This window comes from Ursus arctos, unplaced genomic scaffold, assembly GCF_023065955.2.
Source record: "Ursus arctos isolate Adak ecotype North America unplaced genomic scaffold, UrsArc2.0 scaffold_16, whole genome shotgun sequence".
NCBI classification, from domain to species: Eukaryota; Metazoa; Chordata; class Mammalia; order Carnivora; family Ursidae; genus Ursus; species Ursus arctos.
In genome coordinates, this window is record NW_026622830.1 from 32,721,136 (window position 1) to 32,744,990 (window position 23,855).

The window sequence follows — 23,855 nt, forward strand, 5'->3', positions numbered from 1 at the left end:
GATACAGGTGACCTAAGTTCACATTTGAACTTGGGTTCCAGTTCCTATTTGCCCTTCCAAAATCAAGCCAGTGATACTGCGTGATGAAGACAAAAGAGAACTAGATTTTGAGTCCAAAGGCTTGAGTTTAACTGCTGGTTCTCTTGCCAGCCAGCTGTGTGACTTCAGGTTAATCACTTAACTTCTCTGAATCTTTGCTGCCTCTTGTGCAAGACTGTGAGAACGCTCGGTTTTTTACCGATTTTACATATAATGGTTGGGAGTAGCCAGTAGGATAAAGCAGGACTTCTCACACTTGGGCGTGTCTCAGAAACATCAGAGGGGGCTTGGCCACACTCAGATTGCTGGGTCCCACCCTCAGTTTCTGATTCAGAAGGTCTGAGGTGGGGCCTGAGAATCTGCATTTCTCATAGGGTCTTGAATGCTACTGAGGCTGGCGGTCTGGGGAACCACACTTTGAAACCACTGAGATAAGGTTTGTGAAGTAACTTAAAAAGTATGATAGATAGCTCCCCTGATCTTGTCAGCCTGTGTCAATTTTTGCTAGTTTGTGATTTTAATTTTATCTCTATGTTTGCATGTTGAGAAATTCATCCCATTATTATCTTTCTATCTAAGAGGTAGAAGGACCTCAATGACAAAATCATGGACAATCTTTTTGATCTTATGGCAGATTTTATGAAGTGTCTCTGATGCCTAGGCTGGCTTAACTTACATTCATACATGTCTTTTGAATTTCCTTTATGCAATGAAAATTTTTCGGCAGTGTCGCCTGATTCTGATAGGACTGTTCGAAATGGAAAGAGGAGCTAGAAGATCTTGGAGAGGCGGACTCGTATGTCTCTGAGAAGGGGAGACTGCTGTGTTTTTCGTTTTGGCTCTGACTGTGGGAAATATCTTCTGCCCCCTGCCCCAGGCATGCATCCCCACCTGCTTGCCGAGAGGAAAAGTAAATGCTGGAAATAATTTTAAAATCTCTCAAATAACTGATCTCCCTCAAAAACTGTAGAACCCTGCTCTCTGGTCTTTAAGAAGAACGATGGGCAAACTCATAAAACAGATTCTCAATAGCCCACTAGAAAGCATAATAATACATTTGAAAATGATGAGTGTGGGGCTATTTAGAATTGTGGAGAGATGATTTCTTGTTCCTTGAGTGGTTAAAACACCATAATCACCCAAGCTGTTTTTCTGACCACCATATGGAATGGAAGACGTCACCTGGAGGTGCGCTGCCCTGCATAATCTCTTGGCTACCTGTCAGCGTCATGGCTGTGGATGCTCTAAGAGTGGGAGTTGAAAGCTTTGACGTGGCACTAACCAATCACGACAGACAGTAGGTGGGCGATGGAGCTGGAGCAGGGTCCTGGAGAACACCCTCTTGTACCAGGACCAGGCACTGGCCTGTCTTTGGCCTGACTGTGAGGAGGGCTGGGGGCCCCCAGGGTCTGTGGGGCACACAGAATTATTTCAATGTTTGAACAACTGGTAATAGCGTGTACAGTCAGAACATCAAGGCCAAACCTTGTCCTCCAGAACTTGGTCAGCAGATCCAGGACTGACCTATCTTGGTTATCTGTTTTACCATTGATATCAAAGGATGCAACTTTATCCTTGCTTTTATTTTGCATTTGTATATTATGAGCCCCTGTAGTGGGGACGGGTGTATAAGGGCTGTGGGCGTTCTGGGAGAGTTCTGGTGAGATGGACAGTGGAGAGGGGAGGTTCCTTTCTGTATCTGAGTTAGGGAGCTTGAGAGATGGTGAGTCTGGCCCCCTTCTCTCCTGGTGTTTGGCCTTGGTCTGTACTGGGAAGTATGTGGAGGAAAGAGGAAGGCTAGAAACCATACAGGAGGCCCTCCCAGCCCCTGATTTGCCCCTGCGTAAGCTCCCAGGGCCCTGTCTCCTTATTCCACAAGCTCTAGGGCATGGAAGGCTTCTCATTTGTTTGTTCTTTCTTTTTCTCTACTCTTGCCCTCCAAATTCCAATCTCACTCTAAGTTACTTAATGCACTTCGACCTCAGGTTCCTCATCTGTGATGTGAGGATTGTAATATTTCCTGCTGCACAGAACAGCTGTTAAGGTTAAGTGAGGGAAGGCCCATGCATTGTTTTTGTGTAGTGCCTGACACACAGGAAACCCTTAATAAAACACAGTTTTAAAAATTATTGTCCCCGCAGTAGATGGAGGGCCATGAAGTTTTTCATTGTGGCCAGTGATGTTAGATGACTCTTTTATTCTGCAAGTGGGAAGACCCAGACCTTCCTTTCGTTCCCTGTAATGTGTGCATTGATTTTCATATTTTATAATTGGAAAAAGAAAAAAATCAGATTTTTACCTTTTTAAAAAAAATTCAGGTGTTTCAGAAAAATGGAATCTATATAAAAAGCAGGACACATTCTCTTTAAAGCAAGTCAGTTTAAAAAGCATCCAAAAATATTATTTCTACTTAAATTCTTTATATAGATAAGTAGACAGATAGATAGATATTATTTTCAAATATATATTTGGAAAGAGGAAACAATTAAACAAAACTCTTGTAATTTAGTAAGAATATATATATATTTAAAAGAAATATATATAAAAATAATCTTTGTACATTCCGTCTCACAAACATAACTGCAATATTGTAATTGTGACTGGCTAAGTTGTTCGAGGAGAGGACTGAGGAAACTCAAAGGTTTGGATTTGCATTAATGCCCCATGGATTTGAAACAAGTAGGCCCTCCTCCCTCTCCCCCGCTCCTCCGCCCACAAACAAAATCTCTGCAGTTAAAACAGGTAATGGGAAAGGCGCAGAATACTACCCGGCATCATACACAAAAGCTTAGCTAGAATATTTGCATTATGTTGACTCTGCAGTTACGGTTTCCAAAATGATGGCAGCAGCATGATGGATGACCCGGACAAGATACATGGGGGAGCAGAGGGGAAGGGTTCACGAGGTGGGCATTCGGCAGCACTCATGTTGGAAAGGTCATGGGAAACAGGGAAGAAACAGCTCTGGCTGGTAGGTGGTGGTTCCGGATGGGGCCCCCACCGAGGGAGAGACAGATTTTAGACTGAAAAGCTGGCAGGTGCCCTCTCACAGGCCACTTAAATACGCCCAGATATGTGCATTTTTGATGTCCAAAGAGCTTCTGTGAATTTCTCATTGATAGTAATTAAGTGTAAAAGTATTAACTTTTCCAAAAGCTACTCAAATAAAGCTATTTTAAGCTTTTTATCAGAGTGTAACACGCATACAGTAAAAGACAAAAATCTGATGTCCCCCTGGATCCGTTTTCACAAAATAAATACTTTCCCTAAGCAGCCCCAGATCAGGAACAGCACTGCCGCCGAGGTGCTCCCTTGCGGTCCCTACACCTCCTCCCAGGGCTAACTAAAGGTCATCCTTGACTTAGAACTCTGTAGATTGGTTTTGCCTGTTTTTGATCTAAAAAAACCATTTTTTAATTTCCAGTAAAAACAAAACAAACCCTCTTCAGCCTAAAGCATGTTTTTATCGCTGCTGAATAAACCCTCTTGAACAATAACAACAAAAGTGACTTACCTTCTGTTTAGGTGGCACTTGATTAGGTCCTTGTCTGTCCTAAGGTGAAGTCTGGGAAGGGAAGCAGGTGTAAATGCCCCAAAGGAGGAAACAGCTAAACAAAACTCTAGTAATTTGGCAAGGAAATATATTGCCTACAGGCTGTTATTGGCATAGGAAAGCAGACCAGCAGACCGCTGTTTGTGGGATATCTTTTTCTCTTCTAGATTTTCTCTTACCTTGCCTGACTTTGATATTCTTACCTGTGGTGCATTAGGGTAATTTGCTCTGGCTATTAGCATATCTTGAATACTTCCCTTGAAAGTTCAGCCTATCAATAAATAGCTTCAAATTACATTTACCTGCAACGATGTTTAAATGGGACAGGAACATTTTCCTTTTTTATGTCGAACTTGGTAACCCGTGGTTAAATGTTTCTTTATCAGGATCGGTTCATGTTATCATGAACAAGGAGTGCCGGCAGAAAATGGAATGGGATTGACTGTGAATTGTTGCCTTATGCTATGGGTCTCACCTAAATGACACATCCTTGGTGACTGAAAATGTTGGCTTTCCTGTTACCCAAGCTGATGTTAGGTTCATGCAGCCTTTTCAGATCATGTCATAAATTCCATCTGCTCAGGCAGGTTTCATAATGCTTCCCTTTCCCCATCTATGCCATGTCTGATGCCCCAATCTAAGCCATGTGCTCCTGTGTATCCGTAGGGAAAGGGACTGGAGACGTATTTCTGAGCTCAGTTACACATGAAATTTTAAGGAAGCCATTAATTTCTGTAACAAGCTAACTGAAGTGTCATGTAAAGAGGGCTAGATTCTTTAAGAGTTCTGGTTCCCCCCTGATCGCGTTCAGTTCTGTTATTTGATTTTATTAGCTTCTTCACAGGTTGATTTCAATTTTTGGAAATTTTAGCTTTAATTTGCGTTCTGAAAAAAATGCTTGGGTCTGTGTCTTAATTGATTGACCAAGTCTGTACATTTATCAAGAAACTAAATTACTGTAAATGAAGAAAGAGACAATTACATAAAATCAGAGAAAATACTCAATATTAAAACAGAACAAAAGCATCCCACATCTGTTTTTCATTTCAGGGGCTCTTTTAGTTCATGATATTTGCTTTATGTTTTGTTTCTTTTTATTACATTAAAGTTGTACGAAGCAGGTTCAGGGAAAATGGATTAGTTAGTGAAGAAAACACTTTTACCTGAACTAGTCATGATGGGTACCAGTCTATAACATCGATACCTAAAAGGTTAAGAGATTGTTTTCCTGTTTAAAAAAAAAATCAAATTTTCTTCGGAACTTGTTTATAAATTAGGTAAGAGAAAGTTAATTTGATTCATTTTATAGAAGAGGCCATATGAACTCAAAAAGAGATGGGAGACCACAGAACAAGGCAGCAAGCGGGCTAATAGATTTAAGAAAAAATGAAGAGCACTAAGCATGAAGATTTCTCAGGTGTTCCGTCTCAGGTATGGTTGAGTCTCACGAAGCATCACTTTTCACGCCCTCTTAGTGGGACTTGTTAAAATGCAGTGTCTGGAAATCTAATGCTACCTTTAGCAGACTCTCTGGAGGCATCTAATATTCTGGCTGTAAATTAAGTTCCACCCCAGTGTGAGATGCACTCATAGGAGATGTGGAGAGTGGAGGTGTGAGAGAAACCACCTTTCTGCATTCTTGGGCTCGTTGCCATAGATATGTGAGATGTTGAAGGAAGAAGCATTACCTTCTCTGATTCTTCTTCAGTGGCTTGTTTCCAGGGCCTTGGGTCTAAAGAGGAAATGGCAAGAGGGTGCTCGATGTTCTCAGATTACTCTTCCTTCGTCTTCAACTATGCTGGTGTGTTCTTGACTTCTGGATTTCTTACCTTCTGACTGTGCTGGAGGCAAGAGTTCTCCTCAAGGGTCAGTGCTGTGGTGTTTTGGGGTCATTCATGGAGGCCCAACCTGACGCCCGCTTCCCCAATCCTTGTGATTCTGTCAAATGCTTGATTACCTGTAAGTAAATCCTTTTATGTTCAAAATTTCCAGAGATTTTCTGTTTTCAGAGAATTCAGTCATCAAGACTACTTTGAGTGGTAGGAAAAGGGCAAGTGTTATTCCCATTTTACATAGAAGCAGACTGAGGCTAACGAGTTGTGACTTGCCCAAGGACATACAACTGGTTAGTTAAATTTAAATTTAAGTCTGGTTACATTTTGGGCTCTTTCCAGCCTACCATGGTATTGCCACACAGAATCCTTTTGGTAATAAAAGACTTTTACTAGAATCCAGATCAATACTGGTTGAAAAAAATTCTTCTCCAAAGAATCGCCCCGATATTAGGGTTCATACAAATGGGGTTTAGATCTCTACAAACTTACACCTTTTGGCCAGTGTCTTCGAAAAACAGTTATTTTTATGGTATATATGCAAAGTCCATTTTTGTCTACATCGTATTACATGGGAACATAGGAAAGCTTCATTGCTACTTGGAGGCATAGAGGCCAGTGTAGTATTCTAGTCTACGAAGGTTCTGATCAGTCATTCAATACAGACGCATGGCGTATGTGGATATTCAGGAAGGGTGTTAAAACAAAGGTCATTTTGTTTTTCATTGCCTACTAAGTGACACTTGTGTGTCTAGCAAGACATGTACTTCTCCACCTTTTTCTCTTCCCAACATAGTTGCAAAATGTTGCCTTTTGTTGGTTTCCTGTTAAGACTGGTCCTGTGGCTTCTTACGGAAATCGTTGATCTTGGAAACTTTGATAGGCATGAAGGCAATGTGGACAATGACCCCAAGCAGGACACAGAGTGGCTTGGATTCGAGGTAGTGTCAGCTGAGAGGCCAGATCTGGATTACCAGTACAGGGAGGTGTATGCAAGGAGGGGGGTATGCCTTGTCTGTATTATAACTGGACCAAGGCACCTGAGGACTATAGCTTTATGTTATTTATCTTCTTTCTTAACCTAGAGCAGAGCATAGACTTGGCACGCAGTAGATGCCGAGGAAATGTTTGTGGAATGAAGGAACTGTCTGCAGTGGGTTCACACGGGGGAGGCAGACCTGGAGGGTGGTCCTGTTCTGAAGAGACCTTCATGACTACTGCCTGTGGCATTGGTTGGAAAGCCCTGCCTTACATCCTTCCATTCCATCTGAAATCTCCCAGAGTCCTAAGGGACCCTGTGGCCTTCTTAGAGAGGGTTTCTTGATGAGAGTTGGAGAAGCAAAATGTTTATTGTCAATGCAGAGCTGACTGCTGGTACAGGACCGATTTCCTGTAAGGTATAAATGTGGCTTAAGGTTGAGCGTGTACTCAATTGCAATTTAATATTGGTTGAAAGTTATGACGCTCTGTGTATTTGCATCCCATATTCTGAATGTTACCAGTGACTTCTGTTTTCTGAAAAAGATGCTCACAGGACTACCCAGGTATTGTTGTGAAAATTACTCTTTAAAGCAATTCAGACACACTGGGAGCACAGAAGGAAGGACTGATGGTTGTGAAAGCTTTCTCTTTATATTATGATAATGATTCACGAAGACTTCCTTCCTTTCCCACTCCTCATTTAATTACTGGGGCCACCTACATTCTCCCACCTTACCTCTGGTCTCTGGGTAAGCATACCTCTCTAGGTTCCAGACCCTTGTTTCCTGGTTTCTCTGAATCTTGGCTTTATTATTATCTCCCCTTTGATAGTGTCTGTGAAAGTTTTCCCTCTTCTGAAGCTCTTCCAAGAACACATCAATATGCCTTTTAGTCATAAGAATTCCAAGGTAGAATTCATGAGCCTTCCTCAGTTACTGCCCCTCCGCCATTTTCCTGCCATGACCGAAGTGTTGCTTAAACCCACCATCTCCCTTTCCTGACATCCCAGCCACTCCTTTTCAGTTCTCCAAAGCCTTGTTCTGCCTTTACCATTGCCTTTGAGATTTCTCTAGTTGTGGCTTCTGGCATCAACCCCAACTGATACTTTCCAGAACCTGTCTTTGCTTCCTTGCTTCTTTTCCCGCTGTAGCTTTCCGTCCACCCATGCAGTATTCATAATGAAAATACGTATTGATGCCTCTTATAAGCTAGACATTTTGTTAGTGTGGTGAAGTTGTGATGATAAATGGTTTGGTTCCTGCCCTTGGGGAATTGGTATTCTATTGGGGGAGATAGAGGCTAAAGAAATAGAAGTAGAATTATTTCATTATAATGGTGGTAAGTGCTACAGAAAAAGGTATGGAAGTACATGTGAGCCTAAGAAATGTGGAAGGGTCCCCTGGAGGCAGTCTATTTATGGAAAGACCTGGGTTCTGAGTGGGACATCCTCAGGCCATCAAGAGGAGGGGGGAGTATGTCGGGCCAATGGAATAGCACGCGGGGGCATTCGGAGGATGGAAGGACGTCCTTTGAAGGACAGAGCGGAATAAGCAGGTGGGGAGCTTGTGGTTCAGGTAATGCTGGCAGGATGGCAAGTGGCCTGCTGAGGCCACTGCAAGGTTATATCATAAAGTCGATGGGAAGCCATTAAAGGCGTGTTTTTCAACCTCAGTGCTATTGACATTTGGGGCTAGATAATTCTCTGTTGTAGGGAGCTGGCCTGTGCATTGTAGGGTGTTTTGTACCATCCCTGGCCTCTACCCACCAGATGTCGGTAGCAAAAACCCCAGTGTCACCAACCAAATTATCCCTGGACATTGCAAAATTGCCCCAGTTCAGAACCACTAATTAAATTAAACCACTGATTTAAATCTTAACTGATTTTGGGGCGCCTGGGTGGCACAGTGGTTAAGCGTCTGCCTTCGGCTCAGGGCGTGATCCTGGCGTTCTGGGATCGAGCCCCACATCAGGCTCTTCCACTAGGAGCCTGCTTCTTCCTCTCCCACTCCCCCTGCTTGTGTTCCCTCTCTCGCTGGCTGTCTATCTCTGTCGAATAAATAAGTAAAATCTTAAAAAAAAAAAAAAATCTTAACTGATTTTAAAAAGTACTGGGCTAATGCACGCATACACACGGCCGGTAAGCACATAAGAAGTTGTTCAACATCATTAGTCATTAGTCATAGGGAAATGCAAACTCAAACCACAGTGAGATGTCCCTTTCTACCCACCAGAAGCTATATCTTACTAAAATGGACCCTTTCCTCAGTTGATGCCCCCATTAAGCAACAGTCTCTCGGATGACTGGGGATCTGGGCTCTTGTTTGAATCTGGACTACAGTGTCTGAAGTAACCTGTGTGGTATGCGAAGAAATGTGTTTCCAACTTTTCCCTGTATGGCGTTAAGAGAGATTTTTATTCCTATCAGTAAAACGCAAATATTGAAATGGTGCTTCTTACCACTGTTGCGAATCTTCTCTTCTGGACCTGGTAATAGACCTCTCCTGTTTTCCTTTATTTGGGGGGCATATCAGGCTGGATAGACCTGTGGAAGAACGTTCTCAGCAGCGCTGATGCACGTAGAAGTCTGACCTCACTGAGCCTACGCCAATAATTAGCAATGTCTATCGTTTTATTATTATTATTATTATTATTATTATTATTATTATTATTATTTGTTTGCATAGTTAGGGCTGCATTGCCAATGTTTGATGGGACCACATCTGCTTTTCTGTGTGACCCTTAGAATTCTTTTTCCCTGTTTACACAGCTGTTTCCCCTGCAATGTATGTATCGGCCATCTTTGGCTCTCCTTTCTCCTGATGCAGGTCTTGGGGAGTCCCTCTGGAACACTGTTATCTTTCCTTGTTGACTCTGTAATATTGATTAATTTAGAAGTGCGTGTCTTTGTTCATATGTGTTCTCTCGTAACAGCATAAAAACATAGAATCCCTGTGGAGTTAGGATTGTGGCCGACGCTGGCCAGTAGACTTTCTGATAATGGTGCTAAGGGTCTTTGTGCCTGTGGACTGGTCCTTGACATTAGCTGTAGATTTAAGGTGATTCTTTGCACTAGGTTGCTAGAGCTGCCCTTATAAGTACCACCGACGCGGGGGGCTTAAACAACAGAAACGGATTTCCTCACAGTTTTGGAGGCTAGAAATCTGAGCTGGTTGGCAGAGCTGGCTCCTTCTTTGTGGGCTGTGAGGGAAGCATCTCTTCAGGTGAATGGCCAGGACTGGTGGATGGCCGACTTTTCACTGTGTCTCCACGTTGTCTTCTCTCTGTTTCTGCGTCCAGATTTCCTCTTCTGCAAGGACGCCAGCCTCATTGGATTTGGGCCCACCTTTGTGACCTCCTTTTAGCATAATCACCTGTGTACAGACTCCAAAGACGGTGACACTTATTTTGAGGTACTGGGGTTAGGACGTCAACAGATACGCTTTGTTGTGGGGGGCACACTTCCACCCACGACATACCTCGACCCACCCCATACCTCCACCTGGCAGAGTATGTAGCTAAGAGGGTGACAGCATGCTGGCTCTATGCAGATATTTGAAGAATTGACGCTTAGAGAAGCAACTTGATTTATTTTGCACTACTTAGATGTTAAAACTGGATGGTAACTGCGTAAGTGGAAAAAACCCCAAATCTGCTAGATAGAATTATCTGACCAAGTTCGCTTTGTGAAAAACATTTCCCTACTAATGAGAAACCTTATTTCTCCAGAAGTGTGAGAGCTGCACTACCCAGTAGAAATAGAATGGAAGCCATTTAGGAAATCTAACATTTTCTAGGAGCCATACTGAAAGAGATGAAAAGAAACAGGTGGAATGAATTCTAACAATAGAGTTTATTTAACCCAATATGCTTATTTCAATATATAATCAATATCAACAATGATTAATGAGCTATTTTATATTCTCGTTTTCATTCGCTGTCTTTGTAATCATACAGCACATCTCAGTTGAACTAGCCACATGATTAGTGTTCAGTGGCCACAGGTGGCTAGTGAGTCTGTCTTGGACATGCAGGCACAGAGCATGGATTCTCAACTGGGGCCAAATCACCTCCAGAAGAATGAAAAATGGCCTTGAGGGACAAAAAAATCTTTTTTTATTTTGTATAAAGATATACATATGACCCGTGTATAGTTAGGAATATCTGTGGTATTAAAATTAGGAAAATAAATGCCCAAAAGGGATCCTTAGTGCGGCAGTAAGGAAAAAAAAATAAGTTGCAAAGCAGCAGCTTCTTGTATCATTATATTAGTCTCACTGTGGATCTATTGATGAGCTAGGGATGCAAGTAGAACAGCTTCTATCAAATAAAGAGAAGTAAATGGAAATTTACAGTGCATCATCCACTATTACTCAAGACAGGTATGTTTACCAGTGTTCTCTTCTTCAAGGCAGATGTTTATTGGGGGGAAAAAAACCAACCTTATAACTTGCAATAAGCAAGTTAAAGTTGAATTCTTAGAAGCGATGTACTTACAAGACACAGGTTTGTCTATACTTGAAGCTCACTGGTTCTCCTCGGGCCTTCACATCACTGTGTCCCTGACCGAAAGCTTCTCCCATTGTAGGCCTACATCAGGGGATCTCAAAGTGTGGTCCCTGGACCGGTGGCAAAGCAGCAGCAGCACTGAGGGCTTATTAGAAATGCATGTTTTCGGACCCCAGCCCAAACCTATTGAATGAGAAACTCTGGGGAAAGGGCCAGCAATCTGTGTTTTAACCAGTCCTTTTAGTAAATCCGATGCACCCAGAAGTTTGAAAACCACCGTCTTAAATAGAATCCATATCTTATGGCTATTGATGGAGAGAAATAAAAAATAGACCTTCGGAGAGTTGTCTCCATTTTTCTGCAGTAAAATGCAGCAAAAGTTACAGTGTATCTGCAGTTGCCTTGGAAATGAAGGATGACCATATATTTCAAACTTCAAACTAGAGCATATGTTCTGACAATTAAGAATACTTGTGATCTGGGTTGAGTGGCTACTTTGGTACGGGGAGAATATAGACACTTGCAGCTATGTGGGAGGTGGGAAAAAAGCAGGTGGAATTGAAAATGGATATTCATGTATTTCTGGGTCAAATCCTGCTTTGGATGGCAAGAATGCCAAGTTCTAGCTGATCTTGGAATGTTAGAGGTGATTATGGAGGAAGCAGGCAGGTAGCCGAGATAAATGATCATTTAACAGAGGGACTGTGGCCGGAAGAGTGGGGTCAAGAAAATATTGAACAAAGGAGCTGTAATTTTGAAGGAGGAGAGGGAATAAGCTAGATATAGCCATATCGGAAGCAAACGAGGCAGCCTGGTACAGTGTTGTAAAATATAAATTTGAGCAGGTTTACCCTGCCGTTTAAATAGTTGATTGTCTGGGATCCTTGCAGTGAATTGTCACCAAGATCCCGACTAGAATCTTGTCAGATACTCTTGTCTCCAACCAATCTGGAGAATGATATGTTAAAACTACAGGTTAATTCCAGATTCTCCGGAAGTGGGGATGTGTGCTGCTTGCAGCCTGTCAGAAAGTTGCATATTGCCCGACTCTAGAGGACGGTGGGTGATAAAACAGATCTGGAAATACCGCCGTGATTTATTGCAAATATTGCTGTGAACTTTTGTGCACATAATCTCATAGAAGAAGCTTAAACTATCCAAAAAATTATTCTTTCATTACCATATTAAATTTGTTTTCAGATGTCTTTTTTTTATATTTAGAAGTAATTTTGAAATCTTGAAATTCCAGCTGAATTTTCCATGCAACAACACAATCCTTGTAAAAGATATTTTCCAAACTGCACGTTAAGAATACTTCTTAAGAATAGCAGGATAAAACAGAATGGCGGTACCTCAAAAACTTAAACACGGGACTATCAATGATCCAGCTATTCCACTTTGGGGTGTAAAACAGTTGAAAGCCAGGGACTCAGATATTTGTGAATCTGTGTTCATAGCAGCATTATTCGCAATAGCCAAAAGGTGGAAACAACCCAAATGTCCGTTGACAGATGCGTGGATGAACAAAATACGATTATGTGCATACAATAGAATATTATCCAGCCTGACAAAGGAAGGAAATTCTGACACCTGCTACCACATGGATGACCCTTTACCACGTGATGCCAGTCACAAAATAAACCAGTCACACAAGGATAAATATTGTTGGATTCTATTTATATGAGGTACCATTATTAGTCAAATTCATAGAGACAGAAAGTAGGTGGTGATTGCCAGGGACTTGGGGGAGGAGGGAACCGGGAGTTAGTGTTTAATGAGTGTGGAATTCCGCTTGGGAAGATGAAAAAGTTCTGGAAATGGATGGTGGTAATGGCTGCACAGCAGTGTGAATATACTTAATGCCCCTGAACTTGAAACTTAAAAATGGTAACTTTTATGTTATAGGTATCAGCCACGATAAAAAAAGAATGCCATGATAAACTTTCATTTACTATTTTAATAAATTAGTTTTTAAGCATAATCCACTAATAATAAATAATTTTATGAGCCAGGCGTGTGGTCCAAGTACTTTACCCAAATTATCCTCTTTAATTCTCACTGAGACCTTCTGAGTTAGGTATTATTATTATCTTTTTTTTTTTTTCCAGTTGTAGTTGTGTAAGATGAGGCACCCAGAGGGGACAGACATCCCCAAGGGGATGGCCTTCAGAACCTAGCTTTATGATAAGGCTCACCATGTCGACTGAAACCATTGGTCTTTTCTTCCCATCGAGAAAACAATCCTCAATTCCAAAATTATTTCTGCAAGTTCTAATTTTCATTATAAGAGTTCTTGATCAGGTAGAGGTTCGGCCATACCTTGGTTATAATGTGTATGAAAAAGTTGAAATAAACTGGTAATTTATGTCTCTGTTAAAAATGTAATTCCTGCAAAGGCCCCAGTATTTCAGTATAAAAATCCATATCCTGTGACATGTGTTTTCTTGTGCAGATGGTATGCCTTTCTGAAAATTGCCAAAAGAAAAGAACACATGTTTTAGAGATGTTTAATATTATAATTACAGTGCATGCCGTTTTTGCTTTATAATGTGCATGCTTTAAACTCTGAAGACTATTTGCCTGTGATGTTTTATTTCATCTTATGAAATTTAAATTTGCAACAATTTTGTGTATATCTTTCTGAAAATGTAGACCATGGACTTATTTACTGTTACCTTGGAAACAGCAATGCCCAAATAGTATGTTTACTCTCTTTAGGACAATTAAAGATCATTTTATAGCACAAATGTAATTTAAAATATTACCTTCAAGAATGGATTTTAATTAATTTTACTTATATAAAATAGGTAATGGTATTTAATGTCAAAATTATTTGGAAAACTAGATAGAGCTTTGTAATAGAAAACATGTCAATTTGTCTTAATCAATAAATATATGCAACGCTGGGCTTTTCCTTTACAAGTAATGCACAGATATTCTAATTATTAGTAAAGAAGCTTAGTTACATGATTAATAATGCTGTGAAGTTAGGATGCCATGTCTATTTTTTGGGAACTTTTACTAATCATTGATGACCTTGGAGAAACTCTTAACAATTATTACTTGTTAAGCAACTCCTGGGTAGGACTTTCTACAGTGACATATGTTGATATTTGTGTTTTTTCTTTTATTTCTAGGACTCTGCTATTGTCACTCCAATTATTTTGAGGACTGACCCTCAGGGATTTTTCTTTTACTGGACAGATCAAAATAAGGTAAAAATTGAGATATGTCTTTCTTACATTTTCTAGTTGGTTGCTGATTTGCCAAGTGTTTAAGTTACCTACAAGTGTATCCTTGTACCTACAAGTTACCTTAAGTATATCTGTTTCATGGATGACCCTTTGTAATTTATTTAAAGATTCTAATTAGAATCCCTAAGGTGGAAATGTCTTAGGATTTTCCAAAGATTCTAGTGCGAAGTATTAGATATATTAAATCCTAGAACAATTGGTATTTTTTCAGGACAAGAACATGGAAATGTGAATTACATTTGCTGTAGAAGAAAATTAGCCAGCATTAGGGACTTAGGTCCCCCCTACAGCTCTACTCATCAAGGATAAAGAAAAATGATAAGAAAATCACTTTTGACCCAAATGACTATAAGTTTGGCTTTCTTTTTCTCTTCTTTCTCCCCTTTGCTGCTTATTAAGGGTTCTCCCACTCTCAGGGGGGAATTGGATCATGATCATTTGTTCACATTAGAAGCTTAAGAATAAGATCACTTTAGCTGGGGTGCCAATATAAGTGTCTGCGTTTGGCTCAAGTCATGATCTCAGGGTCCTGGGGTTGAGCCCCATGTCGGGCTCCTTGCTCAGTGGAGAGCCTGCTTCTCCCTCTTCCTCTGCTGCTCCCCCTGCTTGTGCCCTCTCACTCTCTCGCTCGCTCTCACTCTATCTCAAATAAATAAATAAAATCTTAAAAAAAAAAAAAAGATCCTGTTAGCTCATACCTTCAGTTTTTCAGGATTTTTTTTCATATGAGCTTTCTCTCTACCATATTATGAATTCAGGATCTCATTTATTATGAAACCAATTGAGATGATTCCATATTGAATTATTAAGAAGTAGAATGTCTGATTTATTTGGAGTTTAATGGGCAGAAAAAAAATATTCATAGAAAGTAGTTATTATTTCAAGAGACAATGCCATGGTTCTGTTCCTGAACCCATGAGGCCACAGAACACAGAATATTTTGACCCTATAAGTTCTGTTATTTGGAGAGATGGGTAAGCTTTATTGAGTATGCTAAATACATATTAAAACCCATAAAATACCTGGTGCCACCTTGTGAAGGACCCTTAGTCTTTTCACATCCCTGAGTTAGGTCCCTATAGCCAAAGGTATTGGAATTTGTCAGCTTTTCCTTTTGCCTTTGGGGCAACCTCGACTTCACCGGTGAGCAGTGGTCTGGAACTGACCCTTTGCAATGGCATGTTTGGGGTCAGGGTGGAGCCTGGGGGAAACTCTCAGGGTAGTGGACAGTAGTATCTGCTCCCAGAGCCAGTCCTGGACGTGCGTGTTTACACTCATCCAAAAGGCAAATTTTAGCCTTGCAGCCCTGGAGTTAGTTTCTGAGTATGGGTGTGCTGGAATCATCTCAGGCCATAGATGCAGGGCTAAACCGTAGACTCCAAGCTAATGTCAAAAAAAATGTGTTTGAGTAAGATTTCCTACTTAATGTTCATGTTTATTACTGGGTGTGTTAATCACTTCGGCTTTGACATTCTGTTTGGTTTCCTGCTGTTATGTATAAAACAATGGCTTGAAAGAGTTTTTTTTTTTTTTTTTCTCCTAAAGGCTATTTTTAGAACTGTTGAAGCTATATTCATGAAAGATATATTTATAATGCCTAGGGCATTTTTAAAGGTTGGGTATTTGTACAAGGGACTAAACTGTCAGTTTGATTTTTCAGCTTGTAAATCAAGCTTCTATAAAAGCAACAGAAGGTATTTTGGGGTTTTTTAATAATTCATGGCAACTCAGTTAAGCTCCCTTCTAAGACCAATCATAAATATTTCTTTGCTTAAGAAAGAGAAAGGGTTTAGGACCGAAGGTTCTTTGATGCCTCTCTATTGTTCTGCGAACCCAGGATTTTGACTTATGCCTATTTTCAGATGTAGGAAAATTTCTTTCAATTTTTTTACAACCACCATCGTCTCTTGGTTGTAATGCTGTTTATGACCAATTGAAACAAACAATGTGGTAGCAATTCCTTTTATCTCTTTATTACTTTCCCTCTCCTGGATATTAATCTTATAGTTCTGCTAAGAGATGGTAAATTTCATTTCTCACTTTTTAAATACCTAAGTCATCCCTCAGTCATATATCAGAGTTAGGAGGTTTATTTTCTAGTCAATGATCATGTATCAGTATACAAAAGATGAGAGGATTTAAGCAAAAAAATTAAACTTTTCATGCTTCCAAGTTTGTCATTTTCTTCTGGCTTTAAGCCCGGTCTTGGAGACAGAAGGAGTGATACATCCACTTCTAGGAGATGGACGGGTGTAAGTGATATATTAGAGGAAATGTATGCTAGAAGATGGTGCTCTCAAATGAGGGATGGCAAGCCAAGCTTTTAGTCCATGTTTTTGCATAAGATCATTCGATGGTACCTGGCCGCGTGGTGCAATCATGATGTGACTTGGAGGCCCACTTTCTTTAAAATGTTTTTCTAGCAATGACTCTTAGTGATGCGAATCTATCACATGTATTATAGAGATCGTATCTCAGAGGAAAAAAAATAAACTTTTAAGTTTATTCATCGACTTTACACTGTGTTTTCCATTAATTTGGAAGCTTGCATTGGTATTTATGGTAATGTGCTTCTTGTTTACCTTTGGGCTTCTTCCCACCTTGTTTCTCCTTTGTCCATGAAGCCTGTGCCAGAGCAATGCCTGGTCTGCTCAGAGGCGAGTTGAGTGGCTTTAAGAAGCTCTTAGTCAAGAAGCACTTGTAACGAGATCTTTCTTTTTATAGCCCCGGAGGAAAATTCTCACATTTTACACAGTGTCTTAGCCATGTCCTCTCTCCAGTAGCGTCTACCTGATACTAATACTCCATGATACGTTACACCATCCTATACGTGATACTATCCACCAGAGCCACCGAGTGTGAGCCGCTGATTTCACCCTTTATGGACAATGACATGTTCCCTTCCTCTAACTCCCCCTTTGATTTTTCATCATAGATATGACGGGTGGCAGAGAAGACAGGCTGCATAGGAGATGGATTTAGGAATTAAAAGTTGGAGCTAGTAGCAAGTAATTTTTAGGTAGCAAACATGTGCTTTAGCGAAACATTGAAAGACTATTTGGGGCTGGTGGAATCAGAGAGATATGAACATGATCTTAAGGGATAAATGTTCATACTTTGTACCAGCTCTGAACTTATTTTAATTACTTTCTTCTTTACCGTTGGCTCTGTACATCCTAGTGACTGCCAGTAGCAACAAGTTTCTTTTTTTTTTTTTATTTATAATGATTTTTTATTATATTATGTTAGTCACCATACAGTACATCCCCGATTTCCGACGTAAGGCTCGATGATTCATTAGTTGCGTATAACACCCAGTGCACCATGCAATACGTGCCCTCCTTACTACCCATCACTGGTCTATCCCATTCCCCCACCCCCCTCCCCTCTGAGGCCCTCAGTTTGTTTCTCAGAGTCCATAGTCTCTCATGTTTCATTCCCCCTTCTGATTACCCCCCTTTCTTTATCCCTTTCTTCCCCTACTGATCATCCTAGTTCTTATGTTCCATAGATGAGAGAAATCATATGATAGTTGTCTTTCTCTGCTTGACTTATTTCACTTAGCATTATCTCCTCCAGTGCCGTCCATGTTGCAGCAAATGTTGAGAAATCATTCTTTCTGATAGCTGAGTAATATTCCATTGTATATATGGACCACAGCTTCTTAATCCATTCATCTGTTGAAGGGCATCTCGGCTCCTTCCACGATTTAGCTATTGTGGACATTGCTGCTATGAACATTGGGGTGTATATGGCCCTTCTCTTCACTACATCTGTATCTTTGGGGTAAACACCCAGTAGTGCAATGGCTGGGTCATAGGGTAGCTCAATTTTTAACTTTTTAAGGGACCTCCACACTGTTTTCCAGAGTGGCTGTACCAACTAGTAGCAACAAGTTTCTGAATAGGACTGTTTTAAGCATGGTGGTTTTTCTGATGCCGGCGTATAGTATGTGAAGAAGATGGGTTTATTTGCCATGCGGGGTGAAAAGGGGCTCCTGCAAAGCCCAAGTATTTAAGAGGTTGCCAACATTAGGCTATGCCTTCTCTTTGGTCCCCTACCGGGACCGGGAACCAACACAGGAACCGTCAGCCATGAAAACCATGTAACTACAAGAATCTGCATCCCAATTTTGGAGGAGAAGCCAAAAAGAAAAAAAGAAGTCAATGTTAGAAGAGTTAATACAAACCTATCATGCTAGAAGATGACACAGAGTAGACCTTTGCCTTGCAACTTGATGCCCTGCTTCTGTGCCAAGGTTGGTGTAAAAATAAAACTAGTTACTACTAGGTCAGATCCAAGATGTTCAGTGTAGCTTAACAGACTCTTCCTTGTATCCTTAGAAGAGGAGCTTGGAGGAAGATGGAAGAGGAGCATGTAATTGCATCAGTTTGAAAAGGAACAGGAAGAAGAATATACATTTATAGACGAAGGACTCCTACTACTTTCTCTTATTTTATTACAGGTTTTATTTATTTTTAATTTTGTGAATAATACACAAATAGGGTCTTTGTGTAAGAGAGTAAAACAATATAAATGTCCTTGACCCCTCTCCATCTCTGACCCCAGTCTTAGTCTTCTCTCCGGAAGTCCACCACTGGTAATCACTTCATGGTAACTTCCAGGTCTCCTTTGAAGGAATTTCACATGTGTAACTATGGAAATATTTCCGTTTTGTTTTATTTATGCCTGTTTGTATCCTTAATACCATCATATTATTTGTACTTTTCCATGAACCTGTGTTTTACTTTATAATTTGTCTCAGAGAACGTCTCATGTAAGTACATGTGTATTTACCTCATACTTTTAAATTGCTGTATCATATCCCATGGAATGGATTACTACGTTTTATTTAATGTTAATCTCTCATTGACGGACTGTTTGGTGTTTGTTTCTAATTTGCGGCTACAGAAAACAATCCTGCGATAGAGTAATAGCCTGTGTAGCCCGCTCTGGGTGTATGGGTCAGGGGTTCCCTAAGGTAAATTCTCAGAACTACAATTGCTGATTGAACGCTATACATATCCTAAATTTTAGTTAATAGTTGCATCATTTTATAAGCCTGCCAGTCTTGTGCGAGAGGAACTGTTTCCTCAGGCCTCACCAAAACTATTAAGAAACACTTTATTTTTGTCAATGTGATGCAACGGTTTTATCTCTTTGTTTTAATTTGCCAATGTCTGACTTGCTGGGAAGCTGTGCATATTTTTATACACTTATGGACTGTTCCTGTTTTCTCTTACATAAATCTTCTATCCCTTGCCTTGCGTTGAGAGTTTTCTATGTATTCTAGATGTTAATCCTTTAGCTGTTATAGATGTTGCAAATACTTTCTTCCTGTTTGTGGTTTGTCTTTGGATTTCCTAACTTTTAACTTTTCTAACTTATGGGTGGCAAAAGATGACTTGCCATTTTCAATTTTGGTGTATTCACGTTTCATCCTTTTTTTCCCCTTTCTTTTTGCTTTACTTAAGGACTTTCTTATTCCTCATCCTTATGGCCATCATTATTATTAATTTAAGTTTCTAATCTTAGTCTGTTCAAGCTGCTATCACAAAATACCCCAGTCTGGGTAGCTTATGCACAACAGGAATTTATTTCTCACGGTTCTGGAGACTGGAGTCCAAGGTCAGGGCCCTCTTCCAGGTTGCAGACTTCTCCTTGTATCTTCACATGGAGGAGGGGGCTGGGGAGCTCTCTGGAGCCTCTTTTATAAATGCACTAATCGCATCCTTGAGGACTCTGCTTTCAAGACCTAAGCACCTTCTAAAGACCCCACCTCCTAATTCCATCTTTGGGCAGGAGGTTTTCAATGAATGAATTTGGGCCAAGGGCTGGGGAGGACACAAACATTCAGACCATAGCAATTATGTGATGTGTTTTGAGGACCTCCTAGTACTGACATCACCTCCACTATGGCCCATCGATCTGCTCCTGTGTTTTAATGCCTGTAGTCTTCAGGGATGTCATTTACCACTTCATTTTTTCCCATTTTATTTTCTGCCTTTCATACTTTATGATTTAATAAGTACAACCCCCTTTCTGTTTACCTGCATATTGAGTCATTTTGAGGGGCTCAGGACAGGAGGGATGGGCTCTACCATCTGCTCTGTCTGCTGTTTTTTTCTGGTCTGTGATTTGCATGAGACGCCATTTGGGATCCTTGTACAGAGCGATGATTAAGTTTCTATTAATGACAAGTATAGACTGTCTTCTCTTATGGTTATCTTAAATTTCTATACGGAGTTCAAAAGCAAAGTTTAAAAATTAAATATTTACATAAGCCTTAATGACATTTTTTTCAGCATGAGAGTCCAGAGTTCACAAATATTATAAATGATGAATCATAGATCTCCACAAGAAACTCTAGCAATATCCTATTAAAGACTTAGTCTGGTCTCCATAAAGAACCTCCAGGCACCACACATTTCATTAGCCATCATTTAGCAATGGTGTTTCTTCTTTGGGGCACACTTCTCTTGGTATATTCCAGAAACATCAGTTTTGACTCTTCTTGTGTATAGTCAATGGGGTAGGATACTCAACAGTCTATTGAGTGCAGTGATGTGGTTGTAAATTTAAAAAGATGAACTCTATTCATTTTTATTTGGTAGCCTTCCCCAAAGTCTGAAACAATAACTGAAATTACCTTAGAAACCAGCAAAATGCATGTGAGGATTGCTTTCTGAGGGCTGGGATCATTCTTTGGCCTGGAGCAGTACACCCATCAATGCTAACTAACCAGCAGCATCTAGGGACTGAATCTTTTCCTTCATTGTCTCTGAATTGCTTCACCATTATTGAAGAGATTGATAGAGCAGATGCAGCATGAAATCTATTCCCGAGTCCTTACTACTCTGGAAGCCCCAAGTTGGCCCCTAGTGGCCAGCACTTGAATTTCATTTGCTGTTGCTGGTCACTCGTGCTCACTTTGCCACCCATGATGCTCCCTGGAAGACCCTGGGAATGACCAACCACTCCACCTCAGAGTTTGATAGGTAAATACCACAGTTCCCTCACCTCTTGGGTGGGGTCACTCCAAGGGGTAAGCTTTATGTTTTTTTTCCCAGCATTCTTTGGTGGGATTAAGCCCATTTATCCACAGTGGTAACTGGCATGCAAACACACCCGCTATGTCCTTCCTTCCCTTCCTGTCTCAATTCCTCACTCCTGATGTGTCCTGGAACCACCTCTAAAATAAGCTAATTTTACTAGAATCCGTCTCTAGGAACTGCTTAATATAGACGCTTAATGCTTGACGTCTTAATATAGATGCCCCCTAATTAAGGGCATTAAGAGGATTTCTTAGTAAGAGGCACTGGAGTCTATTAGATGAATACTTTTGCTTTAAGCCAAGCAGTTTTCTTAAAACAGCCATAATTTAGGAGGCTGGAAGCCGGTTAAGAAAACCAGCTCTGAAGTCAGACAGATGTGGGTTTGAGCTCTTGCTCTGCTTAAATGAGTGACCTTGGGTGAATTTCCTCACAATCTAAGCCTGGGATTTCTTCATCTGCAAGATATTACTTTCTTAGGATTGTTATATGTATGATGTGAAGTGCCGAACACAATGCCTGGCACTTTGTAAACTTACGATCCTTTGTGGGGACTTGGATGTTTTTTAATTAAATTTTTTAAAATTTAATTTTAGTTTTAAAAATTTCAGCCTTATTGAGGTATAATTATTAGTTAATCATTTATTGACAAATAAAATTGTAGGATATTTAAAGTGTACATCGTGGGGTTTAATATACATATACATCGTGAAAGGATCCCCTGTGGAATTCATTCACGCATCCATCGCCTCACAGATTTATTTTTTCGTTTGTGTGAAAACATTTAAGTTCTACTCTCAGCAAATTTCAATTATATACTACAGCATTTTCAACAATAGTCACCATGTTTTACATTAGATCCTCAGACCTTATTAATTTTTTATCTAAAAGTTTCTACCCTTTCACCAACCTGTCCTTATTTCCTCCACCTTCCCCCCATCCCCAGGCCCTAGCATCCACTTTTGTAGTGTTTCTATGAGTTCAGAGTTTGACTTTTTTTTTTAAGATATCACGTATAAGTGAAACCATGCAGTATTTGTCTTTCCATGGCTTATTTCACTTAGCATAACACTCTCAAGGTTATTTGTGGTGGCTTTTTTTATTGGGGTATAATAAACAACTACTTTCTGACTAAACAATTAGTGTCTCTAACTAATTATTAGGGACCACAAATCTGCTGTTTTGAAAGACAGGTGATCATCTATGTATGTGTATTTTTAAATATATATATATATTTTTCTCCCTCAAGGTAACAGTGACTTGTGTTCTGTTTAGACTCAGCTGTGGTCTTTTGATCTAAAGCATTGAAGCTTAGGTCTGTTTGGGCACACAAGATGTTTATTTATGTATTTCATAATGTTTTGGGAACAGAGCCATGGGAGGCAAAAGAAGGGATTTATTGTTTAGAAGAATTTTCCTCTGAGGATAATTCACTAATAAATACTCCATCATAGGTGAAAGTTTCTTGGGCCCTCGGAAATCCGAAGCATCTTGTGGAATGAGCGTTAAGATGATTTAAAAGTCTTGGATAAGAGGAAAAAGGTATTATTCACAAGATGAATTGGACTTCACCATGGTTGTCTGTGTCTTTTTTCCTAAGACAAATCACTTTAGGATTATCACAGCTATCTTGACATCAGGCAGCTCCTCCTCTTCCGTACTGATCAGATCCTCAGAGATTAAAGCTGTAGTGTTTGCAAGTGTAATTTAGATCGTCATTGGTCTGTTTGATTGCTGAGGAATGAATCTCTCCTCATCAAACCCACTTCTAGATTAAGCTCCCTTTATTCTCAACACTACCTTTTTTTCATTGCCATGAGCCCCAGAGTTTTTTCCTCAATGAACTCTAGCTCGTGTATGATAACCCAATGTTAGGATTGCTTGGGTTATGTAGACACAACATCAGAAGAAATGTTATTACGATAGAATCTCTCACAAATTCTTCTTGGAGATTGTGTTTTGTGGATTTTTAGTAGAATTTCTAACTGAAATGTAACCACTTCAAATGTCTTTTAAAATCAGGCAGGTTATTATGAAATAGCAGCATTGCAGTTTCTTTGGGATTGTTTGTAAGGTATAAGCGCATTGATAAGATTTTCATGTCACCTTCACTGCACTTTGTTATGCCAGTAACAATGGTGATGCCTGTTTGAATACATTGTGGTCAGAGCTGAGAAATACAGAACACTCTGGCTTTAATTCGAAGCACTTTACTCTTAATATAATTTAATTAAAAATTATGCCTCAGTTTTATGAGTTGCTTATGTTTAGTTCTTCCCAGTCTTGTAAGGAAAAATTAAATTGGGTGCTTTCCATGCTATGAAGCTATTATAATGGGATATTTGTACAGTTTGATACCAAAATTAGTTTGAGGCACTGGATTGGAGGAATATGTGCAAGAAATACATTTGGTATATTGTTCATAATTTTACTCCCTGTTATGTGGAAAATGTGTTTGTCTTTGTTATGAATAGAATTCCCAGATACTTATTTTGCTCCTTTGTTTGAATTACAGATGTTGTAGATAGAGTGAGTGTTTTTGATTGTTCTCTGGTTCCTTTTCTTGCCAATCCAAGATGGTTTGATCCTACAGATGGGGTCCTTGTCAAGCCTTTTCTGTACTTAATCAGCAAGACAA

The 23,855-nt window shown here is 40.0% G+C and overlaps 1 protein-coding gene across 4 annotated transcripts in view; it reads left to right on the top strand.

Moving 5' to 3' along the window:
* Positions 1-23,855, top strand: part of PLCB1 (phospholipase C beta 1) — a 661,927-nt gene that overhangs the window by 2,508 nt on the left and 635,564 nt on the right. For 3 of the 4 annotated variants that reach the window (XM_044385688.3, XM_044385692.3, XM_044385690.3), the window contains exon 2: positions 14,049-14,126. In XM_044385688.3, the coding sequence (XP_044241623.2) occupies positions 14,049-14,126 (78 nt within the window). Of the gene's footprint in view, positions 1-14,048; positions 14,127-23,855 lie in introns of those variants that run through there. The other variant, XM_044385689.3, reaches the window with a different exon arrangement.